The sequence below is a fragment of the Haliotis rubra genome, unplaced genomic scaffold (genome assembly GCF_003918875.1).
Source record: "Haliotis rubra isolate DU_JTF1 unplaced genomic scaffold, ASM391887v1 Scf287, whole genome shotgun sequence".
Taxonomy (NCBI): Eukaryota; Metazoa; Mollusca; class Gastropoda; order Lepetellida; family Haliotidae; genus Haliotis; species Haliotis rubra.
In genome coordinates, this window is record NW_025766954.1 from 578,145 (window position 1) to 594,853 (window position 16,709).

Below are 16,709 nucleotides of genomic sequence, written 5' to 3' on the forward strand. Positions count from 1 at the left end.
AAGAGATTTCTGCTCCGTCTCCTGATTGGTTTGTTTTCATGTCACGTGCCGTAAGTACCGCAGTGCAAACTGTACACGTGGCGGGAGGTAACTGCGTGACAAGACATGCCTACCAATTCCTCGAAAACCTGTCTGTTTGATAGAATAAACCCACAAAAACTTTTATTACGCGCTGTCAATATATATTCAGACCTGGACTGTAGTTAAAAATGTGAGTGTGATAAAGGGATTTAGGCACACTATTTTAGTCTTTCTATAGCCTATTGACTCAAGAAACAAGTAAAACGCTCAGTGACACATTCAAACATTTTGAGAGGAAATGAAAGGACTACATGGTCTTTTCGTGTCGCACAATGATGCATTGAAAATAGGGTAGCTTTCTAAACTAGTCACGTATCCAGTCTGACCATAGAAATCTCAGAAGGGACGCTTTATTAGCATTTTAGAAGACGCTATTTGATAAATTTAGACAATTTTATGGATTTCATCTTCTTTTTATTCTAAAATTAAAAAACAAGAGATAAATAAATAAAAAAATGAATAAATAAATAAGAATAAAAAGAAGATGAAATCCACAAAATTCTATAGGACCGCCTCCGTGATGTATTGGTTAGAGCGTCCGCCCGGAGACGCAGAAGGTCGCTGGTTCGATCCCCGGCTGCGTCATACCAAAAGACGTTAAAATATAGTACTTGTTGGTCCCTGCCTGGCACTCGGCATTAATGGGTACAACAAGGACTGGTAGGCTCGGAGCCAATATACTGTGTCTGAGTGGGGTATTCATGCTTAACTGTGGCATGGTATCTCAGTAAGCTAGCACTATAAAACCAGCATAAGTCTGGGCTAATACAAGCAGTCACACATACACACGCATGCACGTCGTCATATGAGCGAAATATTCTTAAGTACGACCTTAAACCCCATTTCACCTAACCCGTCGTGATTTTGTTGGAGTATTGCTAAAAGAGCGGCGTAAAACTAAACTCACTCACTCCTCTGATTTATCTAAATGGTGCAAGAAATGAACCAACCTGTTAAATCAACTTATCTGTTTGATATTTCGATGTGCATATACAAATTCCTAGCGAGATGCATGCACGAGACTGTATAACACAGAGAGTTAGTGAGTGAGTGTGTTGAGTTTTTAGCAATATTTCAGTAATATCACCAGAACACCAATATGCTTCACACATTGTACCAACGTGGGGCATCGAACCTGGGCCTTCGGCGTGACGAGCGAACGCTTTTATCACTAGGGGAATCACCGTCCCGCATGAGACAGAGAAGAAGGATGACATGAACTTTCTAATAGTCTCTTTTAACTTTATGTTGAGCAACAGTCCGAAGCAGCATCACCTCAAGGTGTCTACATTTCACAGAATTTTAAGCACAATTGTGCATTCTATTTCTTCAAAGATTTCAAACAGCGTCATTTGATCAGATATACAGCCTGCATGCCACAGAGCGTACCACACGGGATGTACGTTTTGACTTGCAGAACAAAAATACTTGAGTAAGTTTAGTTTTACACACAACAATATTCCAGCTATATGGCGGCAGTCTGTAAATAATCCAGTCAGGACCAGACAATCCAGTGATCAACAGCATGAGCATCGATCTACGCAATTGGGAACCGATGACATGTGTCAACCAAGTCAGAGTGCCTGACCACCCGATCCCATTAGTCGCCTCGTACGAAAAAGCATGGGTTACCGAAGGCACATTCTAACCCGGACCTTCACGGGTCCAAAAATACTTAAAATGAGGAATATTTAAAAATCATTCCTTCCCTGTCAATGTCAGGATATGGCACGTTAGAATAAACCTAACATTACATCAAAACTACGATCTGTTGCGACGAACTTTGAGGATCGAATCTGTCTTTTTCAGAAATGGTTTATTATTTGCCATCTCGGTAGAAACTTCTACAAAGTACTATTTAACCTCTAGAAATTAGAAACATGATACTGAAATCATTTAGCACAAATGTAACGATTTATACTAGTTTCTAATACATGCATGTACTACATGCATTTCACGTTCAGTAACGTAATTAAACTATGTTCAAGAAACATTCTTTACATTTGAAACTATGAGGATGTTTTGGGATAAAAATGTATACTTTTGTATCAGTATATTAACGTGCAGTTGTCTCTTACTTAATGAAAGCCCAATTGTTCAGAATCAACCTCAGCGTCTTATGCTGACATTAATCCAGCAAGCTGAAGGGTAAATGGTGCGTGTGTATGGTTCTTGTGTCTCGATTCGCAGCCTACTGTTTTAACCCTCATGATGCCTGTCCGTTAGCTGGCTGTGTGTATCGCTCATGGCCTCTCTGTGGTGACGTCGCGATTATAAAAACGCATACATTGTACCAAATTTCTAACAGCGTTCGTTTTGTAAACCATTCCAACTTGGTCTTCTTACAGTATATATTAAAACGTATATGCACTACACAGACCCTACCGGTAATATATACTCATGGAAATGATTAAGGGAACACATGAAAGTACAAGTGTACCTTTATATATTTCCAGAATTTCACTCACAGTGCAATACATACCTTGTGAAGAAACCTGGAAAAGAATAAAGGAACACTTTCATGTGTTCCCTTATTCGATTCAATGAGTATATATGTCTCTCCTCTTCAACCCTCATTTTGATGATCCAAATACAACACAAACATTAATGCACTTCGAAGTTTTACATCCTATGGAACATAAGTCTTCCCTAACAGAGAGTCCAGGAATAGAAAGGTTTCCGGGCAACTAAGGTTTCCGACAGACGGGATTATACTGAAATTTACTTAAATATCTTGCAAGTAATTTGTAAACATTAACCTCTGTGAAAATATTCAAAAATCCTTTAAACCAAAGTGTGTATACAAAATATCCCTATAAACTTTCCAGGTTCACAGAGCTGCTTACCTTAACGTCCGCTTGAGGTTCAGACAGAATTCAAAATGAATGTAACTTTGCGTGGTCAGCGTTTCGTATGAATTGCACATGCGCAGTGATGGCGTTTAGGTAATGACATATTCTCGGGAAAGGCATATCAGTCCTCACGAATAAAATTAGACATGAAACGATACACGCTCGAACTTTTTATACACGTCAAGCAGAACGGTCACAGTGACATTAGAATATACCGGCATTGATACTGAATGTTTTAGCCTTGAACCTACCCGTGAAGATCCGGTTTAAAATGGGTATGCAGCAAACCACGCTTGTAAGAGGCAACTAACTGGATCAGGTGATCAGACTCGGTGACTTGTTTGACACTTGTCATCGTATCCCATATGCTTAGATCGATGCTCATGCTGTTGATCACTGCCGAGCTAACCAACGACGTTTTCGCAACGTTGTGGGAATCTAGTAGATTGGCAACGCCATGACACAATATTAGTATTACGTAAGTATTCTTCACACGTCAGAAAACACACGATCAAAACAACATGCGAATTGACTCATAAACATAGAAATGAATTTTTGCTTTGTTTCTTATGTACTGTTCACTACTGGAAAACTATTCAACTATTAACGGTTAATAGCAACGAAAAAACGACATATCACAACGTCAGGCCACAACGTTGTGACAACGTAAACAGGAGTCCACAGAATAACGTTGTAACAATGAAATGAAAGCATAACGTTGTGACAACGTGAAATTGTTAGCTGGGTGGATTGTCTGGTACAGACTCGATTATATACAGACCGCCGCCATATAGCTAGAATATTGCTGAGTGCGGCAAGTTGCCGAGCTTTTTTTCTGGTGCACCCTTTCATTACTTTTAAAAGTGAACGTTATGCGAGAATTCCATTCTACCGGATCCGGCACTACCTTCAGCTATGAAATTACACAGAAATTAAATGTTACATTATTATTAATTTTCCTATACGATTGATTAAATTCATGTGCAAATACCTATGAGGTTTGAACACGAAGTGTTGTCCGAAATTTTGTTAAAAACAGTAAGTTTCTCGTCTTTATCCTCGTTCACCGATAAAGCATTGTGCGACGCCTGTTTCCTTTGGCATCTTTATGGGAAGCGTGATCGAACAAAGTACTGCCTTATATCTGAACTAACTGGGTTTGTGTGCTTATGTATAACGTTATACACTCAATATAAAAAATGGCTTGCAATAAATGACGTGAGAAAGCACGTAATATATAATAAATGGGTGACGCTATCGGATATGTAGATTAGTTTTGAGATTCCCGTATTCTTCTGTTTGTGAAGATGTATTTTGACTACTTTTGCACCATTAGTAACAGAGCACCAGCTATATCTTCAAATGTAAGGAAAATGCTGAAAACATTTCACTATTTTAGATGACGTCATGACTAGTTTATGTGTCTTGAAAAAGACGATATTGGTATGTTGATTAGTTAGGAGATAAACATCATGTGTTGGCCAATTTCCGGGTGTTATTGAGTATTTGAAGCATGGGAATATTTCATTTGAACCCGTGCTTCAAATACTCAATAACACCCGGAAATTGGCCAACACATGATGTTTATCGAAATTGTAAACACAAAAGTAAACCAAAAGGTCCACACACGTTTTTGTGTCTGCACTCTTTGACATCGAGTACGGGTACAGCAGTGAAATGTCATCAGCCGGCCGTTTCGGCTGTCTCCCATGGTAGCATCTGGAACTGCTCATTTGTGACGTCATTCGGACTTTACGTCACAATATGATTTGAATGACGTCATCACAGCTGACGACGTAACAATACAATGGTGTGAGCGATGTTTGTATGTATTAATACGCACCGAATTTCCGGGAATCGAATACCATTTGATCACGTTTTTCAACCAATCAGATTAAAGAACACAGTGACTTTTGGTTTACAATATATATCTCACCTAGTTTCCTTTAATTGTAGTGAGTGAGTTAGCTAGAACTTACAGTCACATCGGTAATATTTCAGCCATATTGTGACTAAAACATGATATTAATTCACGATAACATTGTTAAAGTATAAAAACCTGTCTACGAAGGACAGATAAACCAACTTTAATATAAACACTAGTGTCTATCACTACAATTTCGAAACGGAACAATACAAAATATAAACGGGCTGCAGGCTGTAGCATCTGCAGGTAGATCACCACACTAGGGACCATGGGGACTTACAGTACTTTTGCTACCTGCATGGACCCTATCAGGATTTACAGCAACCCCTCAACTGTACAAAAGGTCTTGATTTGACTGTCAGAATTTGACGCACTTTGGACAACTTAACAACTTAAAATGACTGACTTTACAAGACTTAGTTAAATAATGTCCCGATTAGATAAAGAATTACGCGGGTTGTATCAGAACGTGGACACCACCTGTTTACTTCAATGTAACGTAAATGGAACAGAATAATTCAAAACACACGATTATATGTTTAGCAGAAGACTTTTTCTGATTGTGATTATTAGGCTATTTCTCTTCATAAATATTCAATGAAAGATGCAACAAGATAGCCCTTTTTGTTTCATGGAACTACCAGAATGATGATGTGAGGTTTGTCCAAAAGACATGGGATGGTTTGTAAAGAATGAAACCAAATGTCAATTGAACTTTATAGAAAAAGCAATTTGTGAAATGCTAGACTTTCAAATATGGGGTTAAAACATTTCGACCAGATGTAGGCATCGCCATGGACACCAACTGTGCTTCCCTCCTTTCCGATCTGTTTCTTTTTGCATTTGAATCAGAATTTGTGTTTGGTTTGACAACAGCAAACAAGGTAATTTGTCCAAGAAGTTTACCTTAAGCTTCAGGTATATGGATGATCTAATATCGTTCAATAACCATCAAATAATCAATTCCCTTCCACTTGAACTTGAAATTAAGGAGGCAAGTGAGACTGTCTCAACTGTTTCATATTAAGATTTTTAGAGTGACAACAACTCTCCACAAGGTTGTATGACAAAACGGATGTTTGGTTTGACATGATTAAGCCATGGAAAAGTGAAAAATTAAGTCATATGACTATAATCTTAAAAACATTATCTGTTATGTGCAGGAGTTAACAAAAGCGATGAAACCTATTCCATAATCATAAAAGCACTGCAAGGGCCGACTGCACACTGTCAACCTGATAGGAATGACTCACTAACAAACAGTGATGACATGGATGCACGAGGAAAGTCGAGGTGATCCCCGCCCCACCCAGGCAACAAGCTCATTCAGTGGCAAGCCAGTTACCTGAGATAAACCACGTGGACACTTGGTACAAATCACGAGGGATAATTATATCGGATATCATGTTTTCAGCTGGTACGTCAGATCTGGAAATGCCGGGCAAAACAAAACGTTTTCAAATCCCCAGTCAGGTCCCGTATGCAGATGACATTTTACCCCATTGTAGCCACACTATTTCTGGAGTATATCGTATATCTTTATAAATCGTTTCAGGACATTTGTTGCAAGTTACAGGAGCTCCCGAGGAACAGAAAACACATACTGTCTTAAAGTAATGTAAGATAAGACACGAAACAGACTAATGCTCTTGCTGTACATGCTAACGGACATTTAATGGGAATAGACATCCGATTCAGAACAAAGTAGCTTTCCATTAAAACTGAGTGTGAGTGAGTGAGTTTATACCGCTTTTACCAATATTCCAGCAAAATCACGCCTGGGGACACCAGAAATGAGCTTCACACAGTGTACCCAATTGGTGAATCGAACCCGGGTCTTCGGTGTGACGAGCGAACGTTTTAACGTCTCGGCTACCCCACGGCCCCTTCATTAAAAGCTTCAGTAGCCAACGTTCACCATTACGCCCTCTCTACGTCCTGCCTAAATTTTACGCTATGAGAAATTCATTCATATTTACTGATATCAGGTTACTCTATGCACAAACACTTTCCATGCTACTACAGTATGCCGAATCTCATTAAAACGTCTGGAACTCGAGAATTATGTTATATGACAAATATTCCTTCTGTCATTTAGTCATATTTGGACAATGTGAAAATAGCATCTTCATCACTTTCAAACCCTACTGAAACAGCTGAAGCATTTCTGAACTGTATAAAACATTAGGCATTCATTACGTTATTCATTCTATGACCACACACTCCAAACATATGGCATAATGTGAGTGAGTGAGTCAGTTTAGTTTTACACCGCACTCAGCAATATTCCAGCTATATGGCGGCGGTCTGTAAGTACTAGAGTCTGGACCAGACTATCCGGTTATCAACAGCATGAGCATCGATCTGCGCAAATGGAAACCGATGTGTCAACCAAGTCAGCGTGCCTGACCACCTGATCCCTATGGCATAAAGACAGTTGCACATGTCAATATCACTTTTCTTTGGTTATTGGCATAAAATCCAACAATTCCAAACCATATTTCAAAACATGGAATACATGGAAATGTAATGATGTCAAGTGTCCACAGTGTCGGCCATTAGTGTGATACTGTAGACAATGTCGGCCATAAGTGTAATAGTGCAGACCAAACATGTTGTTCACAATGTCGGCCATTAGTGTGACACTGCAGACAATGTCGGCCATTAGTGTGACACTGCAGACCGAGGGTGTTGTTCACAATGTCGGCCATAAGTGTGATACTGCAGACCAAGCGTGTTGTTCACAATGTCGGCCATTAGTGGGACACTGCAGACAATGTCGGCCATTAGTGGGACACTGCAGATCAAACGTGTTGTTCACAATGTCGGCCATTAGTGTGACACTGCAGACCAAACGTGTTGTTCACAATGTCGGCCATTGTGTGACACACAATGTCGGCCATTAGTGTGACACTGCAGACCAAGCGTGTTGTTCACAATGTCGGCCATTAGTGTGACACTGCAGATCAAACGTGTTGTTCACAATGTCGGCCATTAGTGTGACACTGCAGACCAAACGTGTTGTTCACAGTGTCGGCCATTAGTGTGACACTGGAGACAATGTCGGCCATTAGTGTGACACTGCTGATCAAACGTGTTGTTCACACTGTCAGCCAATGTCGGCCATTAGTGTGACACTGCAGACCAAACGTGTTGTTCACAATGTCGGCCATTAGTGTGACACTGCAGACAATGTCGGCCATTAGTGTGACACTGCAGACCAAACGTGTTGTTCACAATGTCGGCCATTAGTGTGGCACTGCAGACAATGTCGGCCATTAGTGTGACACTGCAGACCAAACGTGTTGTTCACAGTGTCGGCCATTAGTGTGACACTGCAGACCAATCATGTTGTTCACAATGTCGCCATTAGTTTAGTGTGACACTGCAGCGTGTTGATGTCGGCCAAGTGTGGCACTGCAGACAATGTCGGTTAGTTGACACTGCAGACCAAACGTGTTGTTCACAATGTCGGCCATTAGTGTGACTGCACTGCAGACCAAACGTGTTGTTCACAATGTCGGCCACTAGTGGGACACTGCAGACCAAACGTGTTGTTCACAATGTCGGCCATTAGTGTGACACTGCAGACCAAGAGTGTTGTTCACAATGTCGGCCATTAGTGTGACACTGCAGACCAAACGTGTTGTTCACAATGTCGGCCATTAGTGTGACACTGCAGACTGCTGACCAAACGTGTTGTTCACAGTGTTAGCCATTAGTGTGACACTGCAGGCCAATCATGTTGTTCACAATGTCGACAATTAGTGTGATACCGCACACCGAGTGTGTTGTTCATAATGTCGGCCATTAGTGTGACACTGCAGACGAAGCGTGTTGTTCACAATGTCGGCCATTAGTGTGACAGTGTTAGCCAGACGAAGCGTGTTCTTGACAATGTCGGCCATAAATGTGACACTGCAGACCCAGTGTGTTGTTCACAATGTCGGCCATTAGTGTGACACTGCAGACCAAGCGTGTTGTTCACAATGTCGGCCATAAGTGTGACACTGCAGACCCAAGTGTGTTGTTCACAATGTCGGCCATTAGTGTGACACTGCAGACCAAGCGTGTTGTTCACAATGTCGGCCACTAGTGTGACACTGCAGACCCAGTGTGTTGTTCACAATGTCGGCCATTAGTGTGACACTGCAGACCCAGTGTGTTGTTCACAATGTCGGCCATTAGTGTGACACTGCAGACCCAGTGTGTTGTTCACAATGTCGGCCACTAGTGTGACACTGCAGACCAAGCGTGTTGTTCACAATGTCGGCCACTAGTGTGACACTGCAGACCAAGCGTGTTGTTCACAATGTCGGCCACTAGTGTGACACTGCAGACCAAGCGTGTTGTTCACAATGTCGGCCATTAGTGTGACACTGCAGACCAAGTGTGTTGTTCACATGCCTGCCATTAGTGTGACACTGATAGCCCATTTCGAGGGTTTATCAAAAAGTTTTGAGCCCTAAAGAACTTCTGATATGTGCAGTACGAGTCACTGCTGTTAATCGCTCCTCAATGTGCTTCGCTGGATGGCTCTCGAGGACCAAACTCTTTATGACTGCTCTGTACTGAAGCTTATACGTTTCTGCCGTTTAAATAGGGGTACATATGATTAGATGTCACGTGACCGGTAACTAGCGCCATGTGCATGTCAATATTACCCTTATGAGAATGATATAAACTGTTCTTCAATATCATACAGTTATTTTTATCATGCACATATCAGAAGTATTTTAGGCTCGAACTTTGCATTGCCTCGTGCTTGAAGAAAGCGAAAAGCATATAATTTTCGTTTTGTTTCTCACAAACATTTATTTCATGTACAGAAACACAACACACTAAAATATGTCTAACAATGTATTAGTTCATAGTTTAAATAATTCCACAACATTACTCTTGACAAGCATTAAAGTGAATTCTCCCTCAGGCCTTGACATGATCCGTAGTGCATAACTGAATAGAAATATGACAATATCTGGAAGAATCTCGCTTTAGTCCGCTGTACATGGATAATGAGAGACTTTTATTTTGTGAATTATGGAAATCAGGTATTGTCTTCAGCTTGGTGAAATCAACAGGTCTAGTATGAGGTAAAATTGAAGGAGATCACAGAGCCGTCTTTCGGTACGTACTCACTGACACCTGCAATGGGGAAACACCGTGGTCAGTTATATGTGGATCAATCCTACAGATATATATATATATATATATATATATATATATATATATATATATACAGAGAGAGAGAGTGAGAAAGAGAGAGAGAGGGGTGGGAGAGAGAGGGGAGAGAGATATAGAGAGGGAGTAGAATTAATTGAGATAGAGAAATAGAGAATAGAGAGACTGACTGACTGCCTGAGTTTAGTTTTACGCCGCTTTTAGCAATATTCCAGCAATATCACGGCGGGGGACACCAGAAATGGGCTTAACACATTGTGCCCATGTGGGGAATCGAACCCGGGTCTTCGGCGTGACGAGCCAACGCTTTAACCACTAGGCTACCCCACCGCCCCAGAAGAGAATAGAGAGAGAGAGAGATAGTGGGGGAGGGTAAGGGAGCGTGTGAGAGAGTGAGACAGCAAGAGCGGCGGGGAGACTGAGGGAGAGAAAGGAAATAGAGATAGAGAGATAGTGGGGAGAGTAAGGGAGCGTGTGAGAGAGTGAGACAGCAAGAGTGGCGGAGAGACTGAGGGAGAGAAAGGAAATAGAGAGAGAGAGATAGTGGGGGAGAGTAAGGGAGAGTGTGAGAGAGTGAGACAGCAAGAGTGGCGGAGAGACTGAGGGAGAGAAAGGAAATAGAGATATAGAGATAGTGGGGGAGAGTAAGGAGAGTGTGAGAGAGAGTGAGACAGCAAGAGTGGCGGAGAGACTGAGGGAGAGAAAGGAAATAGAGATAGAGAGATAGTGGGGAGAGTAAGGGAGCGTGTGAGAGAGTGAGACAGCAAGAGTGGCGGAGAGACTGAGGGAGAGAAAGGAAATAGAGATAGAGAGATAGTGGGGAGAGTAAGGGAGCGTGTGAGAGAGTGAGACAGCAAGAGTGGCGGAGAGACTGAGGGAGAGAAAGGAAATAGAGATAGAGATAGTGGGGAGAGTAAGGGAGCGTGTGAGAGAGTGAGACAGCAAGAGTGGCGGAGAGACTGAGGGAGAGAAAGGAAATAGAGATAGAGAGATAGTGGGGAGAGTAAGGGAGCGTGTGAGAGAGTGAGACAGCAAGAGTGGCGGAGAGACTGAGGGAGAGAAAGGAAATAGAGATAGAGAGATAGTGGGGGAGAGTAAGGGAGAGTGTGAGAGAGTGAGACAGCAAGAGTGGCGGAGAGACTGAGGGAGAGAAAGGAAATAGAGATAGAGAGATAGTGGGGGAGAGTAAGGGAGAGTGTGAGAGAGTGAGACAGCAAGAGTGGCGGTGGCGGAGAGACTGAGGGAGAGACAGGGGTGGCGGAGAGAGAGAGAGAAAGGAAATAGAGAGAGAGATAGTGGGAGAGAGGAGAGTGAGACAGCAAGAGGGCGGAGAGACTGAGAGAGAAAGGAAAAGAGACAGAGCGATATGGTGAGAGAGTGAGGAGAGAGAGTGAGAGAGAGTGGACAGCAAGAGGAGGAGGAGAGACTGAGGGAGAGAAAAGAAATATGATAGAGAGATAGATAGGGGGAGAGTAAGGAGTGTGAGAGAGTGAGACAGCAAGATGTGGCTGTCTGTGAGAGAAAGGTAGAGATTGAGAGATAGTGGGGGAGAGAGAGTGAGAGAGTGAGACAGAGTGGCGGAGAGACTGAGGGAGAGAAAAGGAAATAGAGAGTGATATGGGAGAGATCGATCCCAGTAATTGAGAGAGCAGAGACAGCAAGATATTGTCGTTTTCCTAGGGCCACACAAACGCTGCTGGCATTAGAGAGTGAGAGAGAGAGAGAAAAAGTGATAGTAGGAGAGAGTAAGAGCTGGGGATTGCTCTCCACTCTTCCTTGAAAGAGAGAGTATGTGTGAGAGAGGCGAGAGTGAGAGTTGAGTCATGTTGAGATAGATAGACACAGAAATAGAGAAATACCTGCTGTAGCCACTCCGTTGTCCAAGATCTCCCAGTATGTCCTGTCTGTGGCACTCCCAGCCACCTTGTTCATGCTCAACACGTCATATCCGGTTGCGTTTGGTTTTGCATAATACTCAGCTGTAAAACTGAACATCACAAACAATGTTATATTTTGATTGTAACATAGAATAATCATTTCATTTTGTACATGACAATTTCGTTATGACACACATGCCATTTGGGTAACATGTGTGAGATCGATCCCAGAATAATTGCAACTATGCTGATCAGAACTAGACAAAAGCAGTTTAAGAAATAGGTGTGTTGCTCTTATATTGACATAGATATTGTCGTTTTCCTAGGTTTTGCCACACAAACACTGCTGGCATTACTATATATCAGATATATATAATACGTATAGTAGGAGATATTCAATAAAAAGGTGTAAAAACTATCTTTAATGGTCTTTAATGAACATCATATGACCGTAGATTTTGTCAGATGAATGTCTAATGTGGCCAACAGTCCGTCACGTCATTTACCATGAAATGTCCAACTCATTATTATCGCGTGAATCCACCTCTATTGTCAACACAATCCCTGAATCGATTCAGCATACTCCTTATCAAACACCCATTGCCAGCTTGGTTCATTCTATCCTATTCTTCCTGCAGGGCAGCTCCAAGTTCATTTATTGTGGTCGGTGGTTCCTGACAGTGACGTACGTGCCGCCGTTCTAGGATACACAAGACATGCTCGATGGCCATGGTGAGCTGGTTATTGATCTCAGTAACAGTACGAGCTCGGTTGTCATCCTGCAGCACAAAACGACGTCCATGTCTCCTCGCAAACGTCACCACATATGCCTCCCGTAGTAAACTGGCCCAGCACGTCCGGGAATAACATGCAAATGTGATTCCACAACACACCAGTACTGTGCCAACCCTCAAAACGCTCCTTGTGTCTGACGTTAACGGCATGACAACTCTCGTTCCGTCAACGCGACACTCTGTTGCGCTTGTTAATCAAGCCCAAAGTAAACCTTGATTCATCACAAAACCAACACTGCCCAACGACGATTGGTACAGCGCTGCCTCTCTCGACACCAACCACGTCTTGCAGTAATGTGACGGTGCATCAATCGTAGGGTAGCACGTGGACGTCACGCATGCAGGTTCAATCAGTGAAGTCGATTATAAACCGTCTGTCCATCACCTCTATTACCTATTACTTGAGTCGTTCTGGTGAAGCGGTTTTGTGAGCCATTTTCTGACCTTGCTGGCATAGATCGTGTTACAGACAAAGGTGTTCTCTGAGAAGAACCTGTTGTCCGAGACCCGTGAAGGTCAGGGTTAGAATTGATCTTCAGTAACCCATTCTTGTCGTAAGAGGCGACTAACGGGTGGTCAGGCTCGCTGACTTGGTTGACATATGTCATCGGTTTCCAAATGTGCAGATCGATGCTCATGCTGTTGATCAGTGGATTGTCTGGTCCAAACACGGTTATTTACAGACCGACGCTATATAGCTGGAATATTACTGAGTGCGGCGTAAAACTAAAATAAACAATAATAAATAAAAGGTTGTCTGAAATAGGAATGTGCTATATGTGACAGAAGAAAGTGTTCTCCGATAGAAAAAGGAGTTTTCTGATGGAAGACGGTGTTGTAGGGCACGAGAAGGTGGTGTCTGAGAAAAAAAAGTGGTGTACGGTACGAGAAGGTGTTTTCTGAGAGAAGAAGGTGGTGTACGGCAGGAGAATGTGTTGTCTGAGAGCGGAAAGTGTCGTGTGACAGAGGCGTTGTGCGGTAGGAGAAGAACACAGAAAGTGGTGCCTAACTCTGGGCTGATGAGGTAGGGAGTTTAAGGCCTGTGGAATCCAACTGATAAAGACTGAAGTGTTAAGCGAAAAAGTATCAAACTGAGGACAAAGGTGTATTTGTTTCAGGGAATTAGCATCTGACTGAGGACTGAAGCTGTAATCGTACTGGAAATGCGGGTCGATGGCGACGGCCGCTTGAAGAAAGTGGATTAGTTCTCTCTGAGGCATCCCAAGTTTGACAGAAGACTGGAACATCGGTGGCTTGAGGCTGTTCTGCACCTCCATGGTAACAGTGACATTAGGGCCGCACATGCAACATTGATAGTTAGCACCTCTGAAAGATAACGTTTCATTACTGGAATCAATTATCGCTTTTGTATTCAGTGTTAAAATGTGTAACTTATCTAAAATGTTTGTGTACTGCTGTCATGGACTATTTTAACTGCTTTAAATCTATTTTGAAGCGACTTTTACATTGCCTTTATCCGTATTCAGTGTGAATGTACAAAATACATTGTACAAACTACAACTCATAACGTTGACTTCTTCAAACAAGTGCGTTGAAGAACGTGAAGAAAACAAATAGTATATTCATTAGGCATTGTCATATGTACACTATGAAATGCACATGATTTAAAACAAATATCAAATTCGTTAGGAATCAGATTGATATCAGAAATAAAATATCTTTTGCAACGAATAAGTCCGATTTTGTAAAACATGATTCTAAGTTAATTGACCTCATTCTTTTCATCACAGAGAACAGTCAAAGCACCTGTTAAGGCACAGAATAACCCTCCCTCTATATACACTTGCCATCAATCAAATAGCCAGTTCCCTTCCATGTCGACTAAGTGGAAGAGCGGTTACTTACGGCTGGTAAGTCAGAGTCAATGCCACGCAAGCCAGCAGACATACACACGATAGTGTACTCATTGTTCTCTATCGTAACCTAGGAGGAACAAAATAATACTAGAATAAATGACGGAAATCGGACATAATGGTCAAATGTCCCAATAATTGCAGAGCGTTACACTGGCATCAAAATGACCTGGGATTCTTTGGACTGCACAGTATCTGATTCCTCATCAGAAATGCTCTACGGTCATCATACCATGTGAACATTTTGGTCCTCGTCGCAAGGATCAAAATTAAAATACTGTAAAATGTAAAGCATTAAATAATATAATAAATACGCCCCCTACCTGTGATGCCACGAGGTGTGTCAGGGCTCCTGTAACGAAGATATCCTTGTAACTGGAATATTTTAACGTGACCTGTATCGCGGCCATGTCACGTGTACGGTGATACTTCTTCATATTTCGTACACCCTGTTTACACAGCAGTATCAAATACCATGCATACATCCAAGTATGTAGGTATTAGGTATGACTATACGTGTTCACAGTAGCCACCTAGGTAGGATGAACCTTAGCCTGTCTCTGCTAATAACACTTCACGAATAAGACATTGAGAGCAAATGTAACTGCGATCGTATTACATCACTAAATATACTTAACTATACTACTCAAAAAAGGTTAAAGGGCAACCTGTTTCTATATTATTACTATACATGATGGATCGATTAGAGAATCGGTAGTCCCAAACTGCCTCTGAGTAGTATAATTAAGGTGATATGGACCTAGTGCCTTTCAGGTTTCGTATATGACCTTTACGGCCTGTGTGTATAAGGTATATCGGACGTAAGTTTAAACGGGTTGGGTTGTCGGTGTATAGTCCTAGGCCAAATGCGAGAAAAATCTCCATCTTTTAGGATCTCTCAGGAGCAGGAAAAGTGTCATCCAGTAAATTATTGGTTTGAAACCCCCACCCTCCAAAAATCGTGTTGGTATGGAACTCGCCACTGAATGTATCAGGTTACTAAAAACAAACAAGGTTTACCCCACATCTGAAACGGTGTCCACATGTTCATAGACCAACTGCATGAGTATTAATCACATTACATAATGAACGGTGACAAGCACTGGCGTTCAACATGGTCAAGATATGCAGTAAGGGTGATAAGACCGGGTGTATTCATAGTACCTGATTTTGATGCTATCTCTACATTTGGCCTAGGAGTTTGTAAAGGAGAGGAGAATCTCTGTATATAAAACATGTCGGTAAGAAGATCCGTCGAGATATTCAAGCAATCTGTCTGTGTAGCACCAACCAGATACAGTTAAACACAGTTGTGTCGAACCCTGATGTGTCTCGAAGTAAAAGCTTGGTCCTTGCGTATTCATTATATTGTTCATAACATTGTCCACAAGTATGGCATGACATGCCCAGTGTTTTGTTCTCAAATTGGAGCTTTGTGTATTCATTATATTGTTCATAACATTGTCCACAAGTATGGTATGACATGCCCAGTGTTTTGTTCTCAAATTGGAGCTTTGTGTATTCACGATATTGTTCATAACATTGTCCACAAGTATGGCATGACATGCCCAGTGTTTTGTTCTCAAATTGTAGCTTTGTGTTTTCATTATATTGTTCATAACATTGTCCACAAGTATGGCATGACATGCCCAGTGTTTTGTTCTCAAATTGGAGCTTTGTGTATTTGTGTATTCATTATATTGTTCATAACATTGTCCATTATATTGTATTGGCAATGACATGCCCAGTGTTTTGTTCTCAAATTGGAGCTTTGTGTATTCATTATATTGTTCATAACATTGTCCACAAGTATGGCATGACATGCCCAGTGTTTTGTTCTCAAATTGTAGCTTTGTGTATTCACGATATTGTTCATAACATTGTCCACAAGTATGGCATGACATGCCCAGTGTTTTGTTCTCAAATTGTAGCTTTGTGTTCTCATTATATTGTTCATAACATTGTCCACTAGGATGACATGGCATAGCCAGTGTTTTGTTCTCAAAATGGAGCTTTGTGTATTCATTGTATCGGTCATAATATCTGTCATCTGTCTGACATTGCAAACCCAATGTATTGTTCACAATGTCGCTCATTATAGTATCATCACATTGATGATATGA

The 16,709-nt window shown here is 41.7% G+C and overlaps 2 protein-coding genes across 5 annotated transcripts in view; both read right to left on the reverse strand.

Annotated features, from left to right (window-relative positions):
- Nucleotides 1-3,020, reverse strand: part of LOC124281648 (putative L-amino-acid oxidase YobN) — a 91,726-nt gene extending 88,706 nt beyond the window's left edge. For both annotated transcript variants that reach the window (XM_046717581.1, XM_046717583.1), the window contains exon 1: nucleotides 2,928-3,020. The gene's annotated coding sequence lies outside the window, so the exon portion shown is untranslated. The remainder of the gene's footprint in view (nucleotides 1-2,927) is intronic.
- A 6,626-nt stretch (nucleotides 3,021-9,646) lies between these two features.
- LOC124281651 lies at nucleotides 9,647-15,623 on the reverse strand. Of its 3 annotated transcripts, XR_006899954.1 has the most exons (5): nucleotides 14,910-15,623; nucleotides 14,579-14,656; nucleotides 13,871-14,038; nucleotides 11,901-12,028; nucleotides 9,647-10,005 (listed from the first exon to the last, which is right to left on the reverse strand). XR_006899954.1 is itself a non-coding variant. In XM_046717587.1 (4 exons), the coding sequence occupies exons 1-4, from the start codon at nucleotides 14,638-14,640 to the stop codon at nucleotides 9,944-9,946; spliced, it is 420 nt and encodes a 139-aa protein (XP_046573543.1). In that variant the 5' UTR covers nucleotides 14,641-15,623; the 3' UTR covers nucleotides 9,647-9,943. The 3 variants fall into 3 exon arrangements, 1 of the variants encoding a protein (XP_046573543.1); XR_006899953.1 differs by having other exon boundaries at nucleotides 13,871-14,656; XM_046717587.1 differs by having other exon boundaries at nucleotides 14,579-15,623.
- Between the last annotated feature and the right edge of the window lie 1,086 nt (nucleotides 15,624-16,709).

Excerpts from the sequence above, each read along its gene's own strand:
- LOC124281651 (XM_046717587.1), bottom strand. The coding sequence starts at position 14,640 with ATGAGTACACTATCGTGTGTATGTCTGCTGGCTTGCGTGGCATTGACT. Across the intron at positions 14,039-14,578 it reads TTGACTCTGACTTACCAGCC|AGGTGCTAACTATCAATGTT; the intron begins GTAAGTAACCGC and ends GTTATCTTTCAG. Across the intron at positions 10,006-11,900 it reads CAACGGAGTGGCTACAGCAG|GTGTCAGTGAGTACGTACCG; the intron begins GTATTTCTCTAT and ends TCCCCATTGCAG.